Below are 14,037 nucleotides of genomic sequence, written 5' to 3' on the forward strand. Positions count from 1 at the left end.
TTTCACTTACCCTGTTACAGCCGGTTTTGGTTTTTGAAGATGTCAAACTCATGATATTTGAGTAAATATTTGAACTTCCAGCAATTGGCTTGCAACCAATCCAGAATGGAAATGGGATGTCATGTTGGGTTATGGAACTTCACGTCATGTCTGAAAAAGACAGTGATAAAAACTGAAGAAATCTCAAGTTTGTCACAGTTAAAAACTTACCTATCTGGAGTACTTTAGAGTATTTACATAAAGAAAAAGAAATTTTAATACGGGCTATATATGTTAAGTGTAGTTATGTCCCTCATGGTTTCCCTTCCCTATGTGATCAGATGTGTAAATTTTGTAATCAATCTCTGTCTGTCTATTTAAACCCCGTGTGTTTGTCAGTCTTGGTCAGATTGTCTGCTTTACCCTGCTTTGCCTGCGTTACCCTATGTTCCCATGCCATGTTTCAAATTCCCTGTTTCCCTATGTTAGGTTTAGTTTTATTATTTAATTATAAATACTTGTTATTTTATTGCCACCCATCCTGACTTAGTTATTAAAGTTTTGTTAGAGTAGTTTCACGCCCTTGTCCCTAGACTCTGAGTACTCGAGTACTAAAGAAAACTAAACAAAGCCATTTTGAGAAGGCCTTTTACCCAGCGCGAAAAAAATCAACGCAACTGGCATTTTAAAACAATTACATTTCCTGTCAAATGGCTGTGATGAATTATCCAGAAGCTGTAATTCTAAATCTTCCCCAACAAGTCCCTTTTGTTGTCGAGAAATTAATGAAAACAAGATAGTCTTTCACGAAAGCTGATCCGACAAACACGACAGCCAGCTGCTCCATCTCGTACATGACTAAAACAGTCAGCATTAAGAAGAACACGAAAAAAAGAGCGCAAGTATTCTTGCGTTTTTCTCTTTTTGCCGACCATTGGCGTAGAGAAAACAAATCAGGCGACGAGTACGACGCTCGGCCATCTGTTTTGTTATTTGATGTGTGTGTGAATACACGTGGTAATGACTTTGTTTGCGAATCAGCGTACGAGAGCTCTCTCTACGTCGCCTAGTGTTCAAAGCTAATCATATAATTGGAGACAATAGTCGATGACAAATGGAGACGCTCCAGGCCGCCAGCTGGGGAAGTGAATTTGTAATCATTGTCAAATCATATCCTTGCTTTTTTTCTTCCCTTCCACCACACCTGAAAAAGCCTTAATAGAGTTTGCTGTGATGATCACAGACGGCGTATTCGTTTCCCAAATGTCTTCCGTGCACCATAATTAAAAGTACTTTTTTTAAATCAGTTAGGCTGGATTAAATTGTAATCTGGAAAGAGTCAGTGTAAGGTGAAAGTAAAATATGTCTTCTAAATTTGACAAAATAGTGAGCCTCTGAAATGCCAGGATAGGAAATGTATTAGTTTATCTATTTGTATACACATATGTATTCCTAAAGTGTACTAAAAGTTTTGTAGTCTGCACCAGATTACTATAAACTGCACCCACAGATGACTGTTTTTTTGTAATCCCAGTCCACAAACTGTGGGTACAGTTAAACAAGGGTTGCGGGGGGTGCTGGAGCCTATTACAATCAACTATAGGGCGGAAGACACGTTGAATTGGTTGCTAGCCAATCGCAAGGCACAATGAGATTAAGAATCATTTATACTCACCTTCATATCTACGGAAAATTTAGAGTAAGTCATTATGACAAAAAATGTTATCACAACATAGAAATGTATTGGTCAATATTGATTATTATCACCATAATTTATATAAATTTGCATCTAAAACAGGTGTGCAATATGAAATAAATAAAAAAAGAAGAAAAACTAACTATAAAAATCACCGTTGGTGTATATATAGCCATCTATATATTATATATCTTTAATATACTTTTACTTACCTGGTCTCCATAACTTTTACAAACAAAACTCCACCTGCAAAAGCCTCCAATATTCAATTAAAACTGACTTCAGATAACTTCTCCTTACCAGAAAGTCGTATCTGAAGATCAAAATGGTTGTATACCTTCAATACACTTCACGTGTTTACAACCTCATAAAAAACAAACAACCCAACCTTACCACATAACTCCCTTGTAGATTTTTCTTTTCTGTCGCAGTTTTACGTCAGTTAACATTAGAGCTCATGTTTTTCCCATTAACGGACACATGAAAGCCAAACTGAGTTGTTGCGGTACTGTACACACAGCTTGAATCTAAAGTCTGGGTCATGCTTCCTCTACTGTACACACATTTAAAAAAAAAAAAGCAGCTGCCAGCATTTACACGCCATAGCTTTCCTCTCCGGGCTTTTTTAATACAGCCGAACTCCCTCCTGGTAAACTTTACAACGTCGAGAACCTGCGTAGAAAACGAAAAACACATGTGGCAGCCTTCATTTTGGCTCAGCGCGACTCCCCTTACGTCGTCCAAGCGTTTTAAGAGCGACACAATGAGACTAATGGACTCCCATTTCGTGGCCAAACGACATTAAGCGCACAATGTATGGCGTCCACGTGCGCCAGAAAAACAATAATATCTCGGGGAACAGCGGGAAATGTCGGGGGCGACTGTTTTTTTTTCAGTTCCCGCTGTCTTTGGTCATCTCCATTAAAAGGACATAACGATGGAGTTTCAAATTGTTGCAAAAGTGACTCCAATTGACCCTCGTGAGGAAGAGCAAACGTCCTTGATTACCGCCGTGTGTCTATTTTATCTGATTGTGCGCATTCACGTTCACTGCCAAACGCCATTAGCACGTATAAATAATGTAAGGACCGCCCTCCCCTCCCCACCTCCTTCTTTCTTCTTTCCCCCACTCAGCTAAGTGCCTGCCTAGGAACCTTGGCCTCCACTTGTCACTCTCTTCCATAGATTAGTATAAGATTTATTTTAAGTCTGTGAAGCACCATGTTCTCAAGAGATGTTTTTTTTTAATTGTATCAAGTGAAATGGAAGTGGGGGTCCACATCAGGACTCGTTAAGATTTAAGATGGTTTGATTTTAGTTTTAGAATGTCCAAGAAACTTAAAAAGGCAGCTCAATATGAGGTATTTTTTGAGGTTTTTATGATAACTAAGGCTACTTGGTACTTTTAAAAAAGATTCCGGTTGAGGAGTTAAAAATAAAGTTTGATTTGCGTCAATATTTAGGAAGAATGTCATAAATCAAGCTCTCTTTATTGTGTTTTTCTTGACTTTTTATATTGTATAGTATTATATTTTTATGTTTGCAATATATTTGAGGATTACAGTAAAACCTCGCTATTTCACAGATTGACTATCGCGGATTGGATTCGCCCAACATATGTGAAAAGTTTATAAGAAAAATAATACAAATAAGAATTGGGGGATAAATAATACAAGTATGAATTGCGGGAAATATAATACAAATATGAATTGGGGGAAAAATAATACAAGTATGAATTGGGGATAGAATGCCAGTCACAATTGGTCATCATTTCACTGGCCACTAGAGGGGTGTGTCTTCCTTCAGGAGTTAAAAAAATAGTACGTTAAATGCGATAAAAAAGTCAAACCACCTTTTGGACATTATTTCACTGGCCACTAGGACATTGTCTACCTTCGGAAGTTAAATAATAGTAAAGAGAGGCTTTTTAAAGTCCAAATAATATGAAATGGACACCATAAAATCACTTTCCCTATATTACAGTTATTCGCCAATTGCGACTATTTTAATTGCAATTCCGCCCCTTGAAAAAGGCCCAATCAGTCCCAATTTCCGATCACACGATTGTATCTGAGACGTCACTAGTTTCGCCCGCAGAAGTCGCCTCAACTTCATCGAGTTCCACTCACGCCTAACTCCGCATGGCCAACAAGCAAAGAAATTGGCGTACTCTCCCGACAACAGGGAATACAAAAAAAATCACATCTCTAATCCTTGTCAGAAAAAGTGATGTTTTGTATTTATCCGAGAGTGTGTGCTGTTTTGCTTTTTGCTTCTCCATTAAGAGAGCCGTAAAGGAGAGGGAACAGATGGCGGTGGGCCTGCTCCGTCCTGCATCTCCTCGCGCAGCCCCCGCCGCTCTTCCCGCGTGTCCATTAATCTTCCCGCTCGCCGCACAACTTTATTAAAACAACTCAAGAGAGAGCGCCAACGACGAGCCGGCGCAGCTGTCAGGAGCGCCGCGTAGAACCATTCGTCCGCAGCATGACGGCGACTCGTCCGTGTTTAGCTTTTATTTGTGCAGAGGAGACACGACGTGGAATCAAATATAGACTACTGAAAGCAGCTAGAAGCAATTTCCTCCCCTCATGATCCTCTTAGGTTAAAATCTAACTCAAATCAACATAAAATCTATTATTTTCCACAAAAAAAACCTCAACAATTGGGGCTTTTTCATAGATTTTCCATCTGAACTTGGTGTTTTATCTTAAAAACATGCCAATTTTTGTTAAAATCTCGATTTGATCACCTATAAGAGGTGGCTAATTGGGCATACAACCCTTGCGGGGGTGTTGGAGCCTATCCCAGCTAACTTTGAGAAGTAGCCAGGGGATACCCTGAATTGGTCGCCAGCCAATCCCAAATCACAATGAGACAAACAACCAATAACGCTTTACAATAAGAACAATTAAGTCTTCTGTCAATTTAGCATGCATGTTTTGGGAGAAAACCGGAGTACCCGGAGAAAATCCATGCCTCAGGAAAGTTGGATCCCACCTAGAAAATGATTTAATTTAATACAAACAGTCAACTACTCTAAAAAAATGAATATGCCTTGTTTACATCCAAAAAAACAATATGAAAAGACAAGCACGACTGTAGAAAAATCCTGAATAAATGCACTTAACGCTTTCAGGACCATGGACAGCGCTCAATCTCTTTTCCCTAATCCCAATTCTCAATAGATTTCAAGTCGGTCCTTGCAACCTTTCATTTTTTTTTCTGTTAACAAAGCCTGTTGATACGAATTACCACATTATGCCGAGACACTACCTAACTTGTTGACGCTCTTATCAGCCGTCAAAAGTGTAATGGAGATGTCAGAGGGCTCTTCTGACAAAAAGAAAGAGCGTCTACGATTGAGGGTGAAAAAAAGCAAACGAGCCATTCCCCAGAGAGCAAGAAAGAGAGACAGAAGTGGCCGTCTCCATTTCCGCAGAGTTAAAAGGTGGCCCCTGTACAAATGAAACTCAATTTCACGCCACATTATCCCTCCCTGTTCTCTTGCCTGCCTTTCATTTTCATTAAGACTAGAGACGATCATAAATTAATAATTACTGCCGAATGTCTAAGCGCAGGCAGGCAGGCAGGCCACGGCGCCGCAACCGTCATCACCCCGCCCCCATTGCCCGTCGCCTCTGTGGGCCTCCATGTTCATGCTTGCAAAATGTTAATTTAGGTAATGTGGCGGCGGCCCTTGTCAGATGAAAGTGTTTTGTATCTCGCTTAATACATAACGGTCCATCTGATTAGATGACAGCGGGCCTATCAGAGCGTCCTAATGTGCACACAGCTAAACCTAACCACCTCCACCTTAATCTAAATTACTGGTGTCCAAACTATGTCTCACTGCCATTTTTATATTTTTTGGGCCTGAAGCAAAAGATGGAAAAATAGTTACAGTATATGGCCCATAGAAGAAGCTTAAATACAACCTACAATCTGGATTATTTTGCATCTGGTTTCAACTGGACGGGCTGGTATGAAGTAAATTTTTCATTGCAATGGATTGCCTTAGACGTCCAATAGAATTTGATTTAGAAGGGAAGTTTTTATATTAGTATTATTTTTTTGCCAATTCTGGCATGAAGTACCGTATTTTAACGACTATAAGGCGCACTTAAGTCTTAAATTTTCTACAAAATAGACAGGTTGCCTTATAATCTATTGCGCTTTAAATATGGAAAAAAATGTGTCATTCATTGAGGGTGCGCCTTATAGTCGTGAAAATCTGATCATTAAATTTTTTTTCATATATATGGAAAAAAAACTTAAGAGGGCAGATTTTTTATCATTTTTTTATCCAATTATTTGGATTAAAAAATGTTTAGACATCCCTAAAATCGATTAAGTGAGAGTTAGCTAAATATAGACTGTACATTAATGACAACTAATCAGCCAATAGCTAAAAAAAAGGGTATTTTTTCATTTCCCCATCTCAAACAAAACAAGTTAGTAGACGTCTAGTGTCGTCAATTGCAAACTGTGAATTTATTTGTCCCATAAATAACGAATTGCCGCGAATATAACTAAAATAAGTTTGACATCCCGCCTTTAGACGGTATTATAGTCAACGGAATAATCCTTTATGTAAAAATCCAATAAACAACGGCTTGCATGCTTACAATATGCAATGAACTACATGTTTTTATTAGATTTTTTTTTAAATAAAATGCACATTTGGTATTTAAAGTGTTTGTGCCTTGTAGTCAAATTTGCAGTGAGTTGACGCTTGTTACAAAATGTGCAGTGATATGAAACATGTAGCTTGGGGGCCCCTTGAGTGCATTCATCACGTGAAGAGAAATAAATATAATATCATAGCGCGCAGGAAGTGAGTAGAAACAGCATCGAGTCGTTAAATGGATGAGTTCTTTCACTCGCGGGCGTTCATGACTGACCGCCCGTTGTGTGTCATATTGCTCTTTCAAGGTTGGTTGAAACTTGAGCTTTATTTTGTTTTGAGGGGGAAAAGAAAAGAAAAAAAGAAAAAAAAAGAAAAGGCAAAACGAAGACGCTTGAAATAGCGGCGTCCTTGAATGTGAACAATACGCCATTGAATTATGCAACAATCGGTCAATTATTCATTGGGGTGGCTGTGTTACAGCCATGCTTTAAAAAGCATGCAAAATGGGAACGGGTCGGAGCGTGCTGTGTCGACACTTTTCACTCAAAAATGCTTACGGGAGAAATTTGTCTGTCCATTTCATATTCCGTATGCATTTTAAGGGGACGCTAGAAATGTACGGCGTACACTCATCCCCGTGGAGTCGGAATAATTAGTCACGACAAGACGGTAATGGGGATAACAAATACTAAAAAGAGGATGTGACAAATGAAATATAAATGCAAAAAAAAATCGGATAGATATGTAGTGTTAAGGAGATGATAAATGTTTGTATTTTTTGGGTTTTAATTCTGCAAACTAAAGGCATATTGATACAAAAGTATCAAGATAGTAGTATAAGAAGCATAAGGTTTTTTGCTAAGGTTCATTTTCATGTTTGGTTCAATTTGGATCAGGGATTTTTTGCTATGAACACCCTAGCAATTATTGCTGAAAAATGTCATGCACTAATACAAATTTTCTAGAAACTTAATTTTTTATACCGTATTTTTGAGTGACACCTGAGTATAAGTCGCACCAGCTAAAGAATACCAAATCAAACAAAAAAATATAACTAAAACTGGCCTTTTTTGAATGGTGCATGCTTAATTCAAGCTTTAATTCTATAACTATAACACTAATTTCTATTGCCCACTATACGACAATTTCGCTTTATGATCCAAACTACATAACGGATTAATTTCATAATCTGTGGGTCCATTTTACAACCCAACTCATTGGCCACGCAACATTTGCCTGATAAAACCATAGAAATTCTTGGGGGGAAAAAAATCTACTAAAACATGGCCTCCATAGACATGAAACTAAATAGAAGAGGACCAAGTCTAAGATAACATCTTAAATTCATGACTAAGTATATCTGTAGTATTTTACCCAACACTAAAATAGTATTAAAAGCTATTTTGCACTTTTTTTGGTCCATTTAACAAATAATTCCTTAAACCCCAAGCTTTTTACGGTCCCTTAACAAACAACCTGCAAAATATCAAACAAAAATTGCCTTGAATTTGCATCATAATCAAAGGATACATCCATTTTTTTACCTGTTTTGTTGATAACTTTCCAAAGCAGCATCTTATACTGAAAAGAACCAAACTCAAACACAGGAAACATGTCGTCGGTCGGTGCAATCCGGCCAATCAGCATCATACACTTGAAAGAACACAGGGAATAATTTATTTACAGACAGCTTGTTCACACCCTCATTTACATAACACCCGGGTCGCCAATTAGTCTAAAAAAACACACATGGAAGTCAAAGGTGCGTGGCCTCACCCCAGAAAAATTCCCGAAGGAAAACGAAGAAAAAAAAGATTATTTGTTTACATTTTTCTTTCACTGCTATACAAAGAGAAGAACAATATGCTCAGTCATTTTCTACGTTTTTGTGGGGCGTAATCCCCCCCATCCCTTACATATATTGAAAAAAAAAAGGCGGGTACGTTTCCCTATCTGGCGCCCACGTGGATTATTGGAAGTACAATATGGAGTGATGATTTTGCAAGAGAAAAAACAAGAAGCTATATATGTTATTCTTGATAAAACACACACAGAGGAGGCTTCCTTTTTCATCTGATTGGAACAAATACGCTCAAAAAGTGACGTTGGGTTATTTTTTTTTCTTTTTTTATATAAGAATATGCACACGTTTAAAAGTCTTTCAGGTTTAAAAGTTCACTCGTTTTGGACACCAGGAAAATCGTGGTGGAAAAAAAAAGTCTTTTTTCCAGGAGAACTTGCGACAAAATGACAGTTTGAGTGACTTCTTGTTTTTTAAAAAGGAAAAAAAAAAGGTTTTGAGGGTTCGAAATCCTTTTCAATGTACAGAAAAAGCCAAGAATGGTCACCTCTTTTACAAAGATTACAGTACAAGCGTATGAGAGGGAAAAGTCTTCAATTTGAGAGGTTTTTTTTTCTTGTGGTGAGTAAAACCTTAAGTTTTTGTTCGTCACAATATAGGATTTATTATTAAATATCATAATTCCAGGACAAACATTTACATCATGCCTGCATGCTTTTCTTAACAAAGTGGCAGCTAAGAAGAAAGAATGATGGCTCAGGAATACAACAGAAAAAAAAACGTTTATATGTACGGTGGTATTGTTTGACTAATAACGCTACTGCATGACATTATATACACACGCTTATATAAATCTGCTCCAGTTGACCTGTCATTTTTAGCATTGTACAGTGGGGAAAATATGTATTTGTATCGCCAATAATTGTTTAAGTTCGAGAAAGGTTCGTAATTTAACTAAAATAGATTTAAGAAAATTAAAAAATCAGATTTTATGATTTTTTTTTGACCAAATACTTGTTTTTCACCATTGTTATGCAAAGAAATTCATTAAAAATCATAAAATGTGATTTCAGATTTCATCTCTCATAAGTAAGGGACTATTTCAAGTAGGAAAATGTAATTGGTGGCTAATTAAACCCACATTTGCGCCACTGTACGTATTTCCGACAGCGCTAGAAAGGAAACTTGATTGTATTGTCATCTAAGAAAAACATCGTGTTTTTCTCCTCACGATTTTTCACATTTCAAAAAAATTTGAAATACAAAAAAAGGGCAAATTTGTGGTCATTGGTATTAAACCCAAATCTTCAGTGTTATGGTTGGATGAATGGGTACCAACATTTTGACTGTGCTCAACATCTACAAACCGCAGTTCAACTCAAATCCCGTAGAGAGAAGAAGAACTTGTTGTTATCCTATTTTCAAACCCACGTTCGTTCCTCCAGCATTTTTTTTCTTTTCAGCAAGGAGTTCTTCGTTGTCCCCAAACTAAACTTGCCCTGGAAATGGACTCTGGAGAATCTTTTTTTTTCTTCCATCCTTTCTTTCCATCTTTTGTCTCCTTTCTTTTTTTTCCAAATCACCTTTTCTCCCAACAGATTTCTTCCGAGTAAGTTTCAGCGGTCGGCGCTATTAATACATCACTGCGGTTTTCAGGAAGAGTCTTCCGTCTGGAAAACACAGACGTACGGAAATTCTTCAAGATCACTGTCATTACTGACATGAACAGCTAAGAATAATTCTTTCATGCACAAATTATGATTTCTTTCAAAAATCGTAATTGTGTCTTGCCGTATTTTCGGGTCACCCCTGAGTATAAGTCGCACCAGTCAAGGAATACAGAATGGAATAAAATATATATAAATCAAACTGGATTGGGCATTTTTTTGCCAAGATCACCTTCTAACAATTATTGCTATAACTCTTTTTTATATTAATTATTATTTAATTTTTAAAAATCTCAATTTTGTTTTACCGTATTTTTGAGTGACACCTGAGTATAAGTCGCACCAGCCAAAGAATACAAAATGGAATAAAATATATTTAAAAATCAAACTGCATTGGGCATTTTTTTGCCAAGAACGCCCGCTAAAAATTATTGCTATAACTCTTTCATGCACTAATTATGATTTTCTTTTAAATCTCAATTTTGTTTTACCGTATTTTTGAGTGACACCTGAGTATAAGTCACACCAGCCAAAGAATACAAAATGGAATAGAAAAAATATATAAATCAAACTATATTGGGCATTTTTTTGCCAAGAATGCCCTCTAAAAAATAACTTTTTCATGCACTCATTATGATTTGAAAAAGAATCTTTTGTTTTACCGTATTTTTGAGTGACACCTGAGTATAAGTCGCACCAGTCAAACAATACAAAATTAAATAAGATACTACATAAATAAAACTGGCCTCTTTTTGTCCTCATTAGGAATTAATGAGTTAATTATCCTGCTAAATAATAGCTATCAACCCTTTTGTAAATGTGCAAATGTTGAAAAACAATTACGCAAAAATGCTTTTGCAAAATTACCGCAAAAAAGGATTTTTTTTCTTCTTCTATTCAAAAAAATAAGTTTGTATAAGGGTATACATATTTCATTAAATGCTAAATAAAACAAAGGATTTTTTTCCGACCTCTCTCAGCATAAAAAAAACCTTTGAAAGATTAATTAATACATGTAAATTATGCAAATTATGCCCATGCAAATATTTTATGAAGGCAATTAAGGGATTCATTAATTAGACCTTTTTTCTCTCTCGCTTTCTTTTTGCGTCAGTGACATTTATGGATTTCATTTTTACATGCAGAAGTGGTTAAAAAATGACCCTGTCACAAAAAAATGTGTTCCATATTCAAAGTATTCATTAAAAAAACAGCTTGTATGATCATTCATTTAAATTTTTTTGGGAGAATAGAACCCTCGATCTTAAACCTGCGAGGCGGATGCGGTATCCACCCCTACACCGTACCACCCAGGGTCAATTTAACGACTGTTTTATCGTTAAAGTAGCAGCAGAATGTCATCAAGATGGCGGCGAAAAGAGCTTTGGAAGCCGTTCAAAACACAGCGAAAAGCAATTAATAAACACCGACTGTGTTCATATTTGCAGAATTAGAGAAGTGTGACAAAAGACAAATAGAAATAATTAGTTTGCTAAAAATGACGCCCTCATTATCCCCCAAGCCGCCACCTCCTCCTCGACTCCCCGAGTTAGGAGAATCGAGCGACACGTCGGTTGCTGATTGGCCGCTCTCCCCCCCCTTTTGCCTTTATTTAGTTATTTATTTTCTCTCTCTCTCTCTGTAATTTATCAAGCTCATTTTTTTTTTGTGTGTTTGCCATTGGAGGTTAATTATACAGCCGGGCTGGAAAAGTGGAGCGCAGGAGGAGACACGGGTTGGAAGACAAATGCTTCACTAATTGAACAAAAAGCACAAAAAGTGCACCGTATATTCCTTAACAATTCTCAATTTTGAATTTATTTATTCATGTTTATTAAGGTGGACGTGGGAGTAAGTTTTACCATTCAAAGTGTGTTTTTTTTAAAACTTTTTTTAGAACTCTAAAGTTGGGGTGTGCAAACTTTTGTTCTCTGAACAAAAATAAAATGAAATTAAAAGATATTTAGAAAATATAATGTATTTTTAAGTAATAAGTGTCCACTCTAGATTGACTGAGGGGTGGGCAACAATCAACAATCACTTTTTTGTTGTTGTTGCAATTCTGGTTGTGACATCACAACCAGAATTTAGGTCTGGGAATAAAAATAAAATAAAAACAAAATACATTTTGAAATATAATCATGTATTTTTAAGTATTAAGTGTCCAATCTAGTTTGACTGGGGGTCACATTTTTGTTGTTGTTGCAATTCTGGTTGTGATAACACAGCCATAATTTAGGGTCACGTTTAGGAACAAAAATTAAATAAAATCAAAATACATTTTGAAGATATAATCATATATTTTTTAAGTATTAAGTGTCCAATCTAGTTTGACTGGGGGGTTGGCAACAATGAACAATCACTTTTTCATTGTTGTTGCAATTCTGGTTGTCACGTCACAACCAGAATTTAGGATCACGTCTAGCTTTCTAGTGCATGAAATAATAAAAGAATATAAATCTTATTAATAATTCATGGAGGTCATTCTGAGTGTGATATATTATTTTATGGTTTTTTTGTGTTTGGGTGGGGCCAAAGCATTTGAGAAAGGACTAATTAGGATCTAGTTTAATTATGATACTTTTCCATCACAAACATTTTCTGGCAAAAATATGGAATGCAATCATTTTAAGGTCACTTACCGTTGTATTTCCGAAAACCTTTACAAATTGCATAGCGGCAAGACTAAAAGGTTAATAACTCGACTAGAAAACCTTACTTTTAATAAACAATCCTGAACGTATATGCCTAACCATTGTGCCTGAATATTAACATAAAGTGCTAAGTAAATGATATTTTATTACGAATAAAGAGTCACGATTGCTTAGTGGCGAGTATGCCCTTTTCACAAATATTACCTTTAGTAACTTTAAGTTCAACGGGGACAATTTCTGCCTGAAACTGCGATTAGAGGTGCTTTCTCGCTCCCTCCAGGCAACTTAAAGCGACACGTCTGCGGCATGATAATTGAGGTTGTTTTAGCGTGATGTCTTGCGTGTGCGTAAACACGGATAGCAGACAGCCCGTTGAGGTTATCGGCGTTGCGCGCCCTTCCCCAAAAATAAGAGCGTGGCGATACCCCCCCGCCCCCCTTTGGCCCCGGAGGCGAACAAACAAACAAAGCATTAAAAATGCACCAGGCTTATTCATAAAATGGATTGATTTTGCCTCTTTTATTGCTACCAAAGGGGAGATTCCGACGCTTTTGGTGGTTTTATGACTCATTAGTATTTCCTGAGAGGTAAACAAACGCGCTTGCTTCTGTAAAGAAAGCTAGCACAAACAAGCCAATCGTTTGGTGGCTTTTTTTTAAAGTTTGCGGAGATGTTTTTAACCTTGGCGGAGGTGAAAGGGTTACGTGTTTGTTTTTGTATTTGTTTGCTCATAGGATGAATGATAGCCATTTATACTTATTTCCTGTGTTTTATAAGCAGTGTGGACAAATTTAAAACCAATTCAGAAAGTGATGGTTCGCAATATAATGTTTTTGTTTGCTTTTTTTTTTGTTTTTCTGATGATAAAGTTCAACTTGAACTTTGTAAGTGAAGAAGCTGCCATTTGTTAGTTTACAAAATATTGTTTTTTTTATGTCCGATTGAAATGTAGTAGTAGAAATGTTAAAGAATCGGAAATAGTTAAGTAGTTAAGAAGAATGGATAAAAATATGTAATTTCTTTCAAAAGAGGAAGATGAAATTAGGTTAGTCAGGTATTGCTAGATTTTGATTGAATTGTACTAAATATTTTTGTGATGCAATAAGCTTGTCCTTCTCCAGGTGCCCTGTGATTGGCTGGCAACCAATTCCGGGTGCCCATAGTTGGCTGGGATAGGCTCCAGCACCCCCTGCGACCCTTGTGCAGTGGAAAACGAATGTATAATGTTAATATTTCTGTTGAATACATTTGAAAAGACATTAAAATGCACTATATTCATATTGATATCTACATTTAATTTAAAAAAATGTGTATTTATCGATTTTTTTTCAGAACTAATGCATGGGGAAAAATCTTGTGCAAAAATGGTAGACACACTAGTTTGTTAATTCTTAAAAATGGGCAGTTTGAATGCTCTATTTTAGTTGTTATTTGTGTTGAAATAGCGACCATGACCTGCAGGACGAAAAATGGTTTTGTTCAACTATATTGACGGCTGCATATTTCTCTATTGAAAGCTATTCTGGTTTTTCCTCCTTGAAGGCATTACACCGTCTCTAAAGAGAAGTGATGATCTTGACCCACTACGGCGGCCCAGATGGCGAACGGCGACG

The 14,037-nt window shown here is 36.7% G+C and overlaps 1 protein-coding gene across 5 annotated transcripts in view; it reads right to left on the bottom strand.

Moving 5' to 3' along the window:
* Positions 1-7,956: 7,956 nt before the first annotated feature.
* Positions 7,957-14,037, bottom strand: part of dachd (dachshund d) — a 100,895-nt gene continuing 94,814 nt past the window's right edge. For all 5 annotated transcript variants that reach the window (XM_077728498.1, XM_077728494.1, XM_077728499.1 and 2 more), the window contains exon 11: positions 7,957-9,773. In XM_077728498.1, coding sequence (XP_077584624.1) covers positions 9,736-9,773 — 38 coding nt within the window. In that variant the 3' untranslated portion in view covers positions 7,957-9,735. The remainder of the gene's footprint in view (positions 9,774-14,037) is intronic.

This window comes from Stigmatopora nigra, chromosome 11 (genome assembly GCF_051989575.1).
Source record: "Stigmatopora nigra isolate UIUO_SnigA chromosome 11, RoL_Snig_1.1, whole genome shotgun sequence".
NCBI lineage: Eukaryota > Metazoa > Chordata > Actinopteri > Syngnathiformes > Syngnathidae > Stigmatopora > Stigmatopora nigra.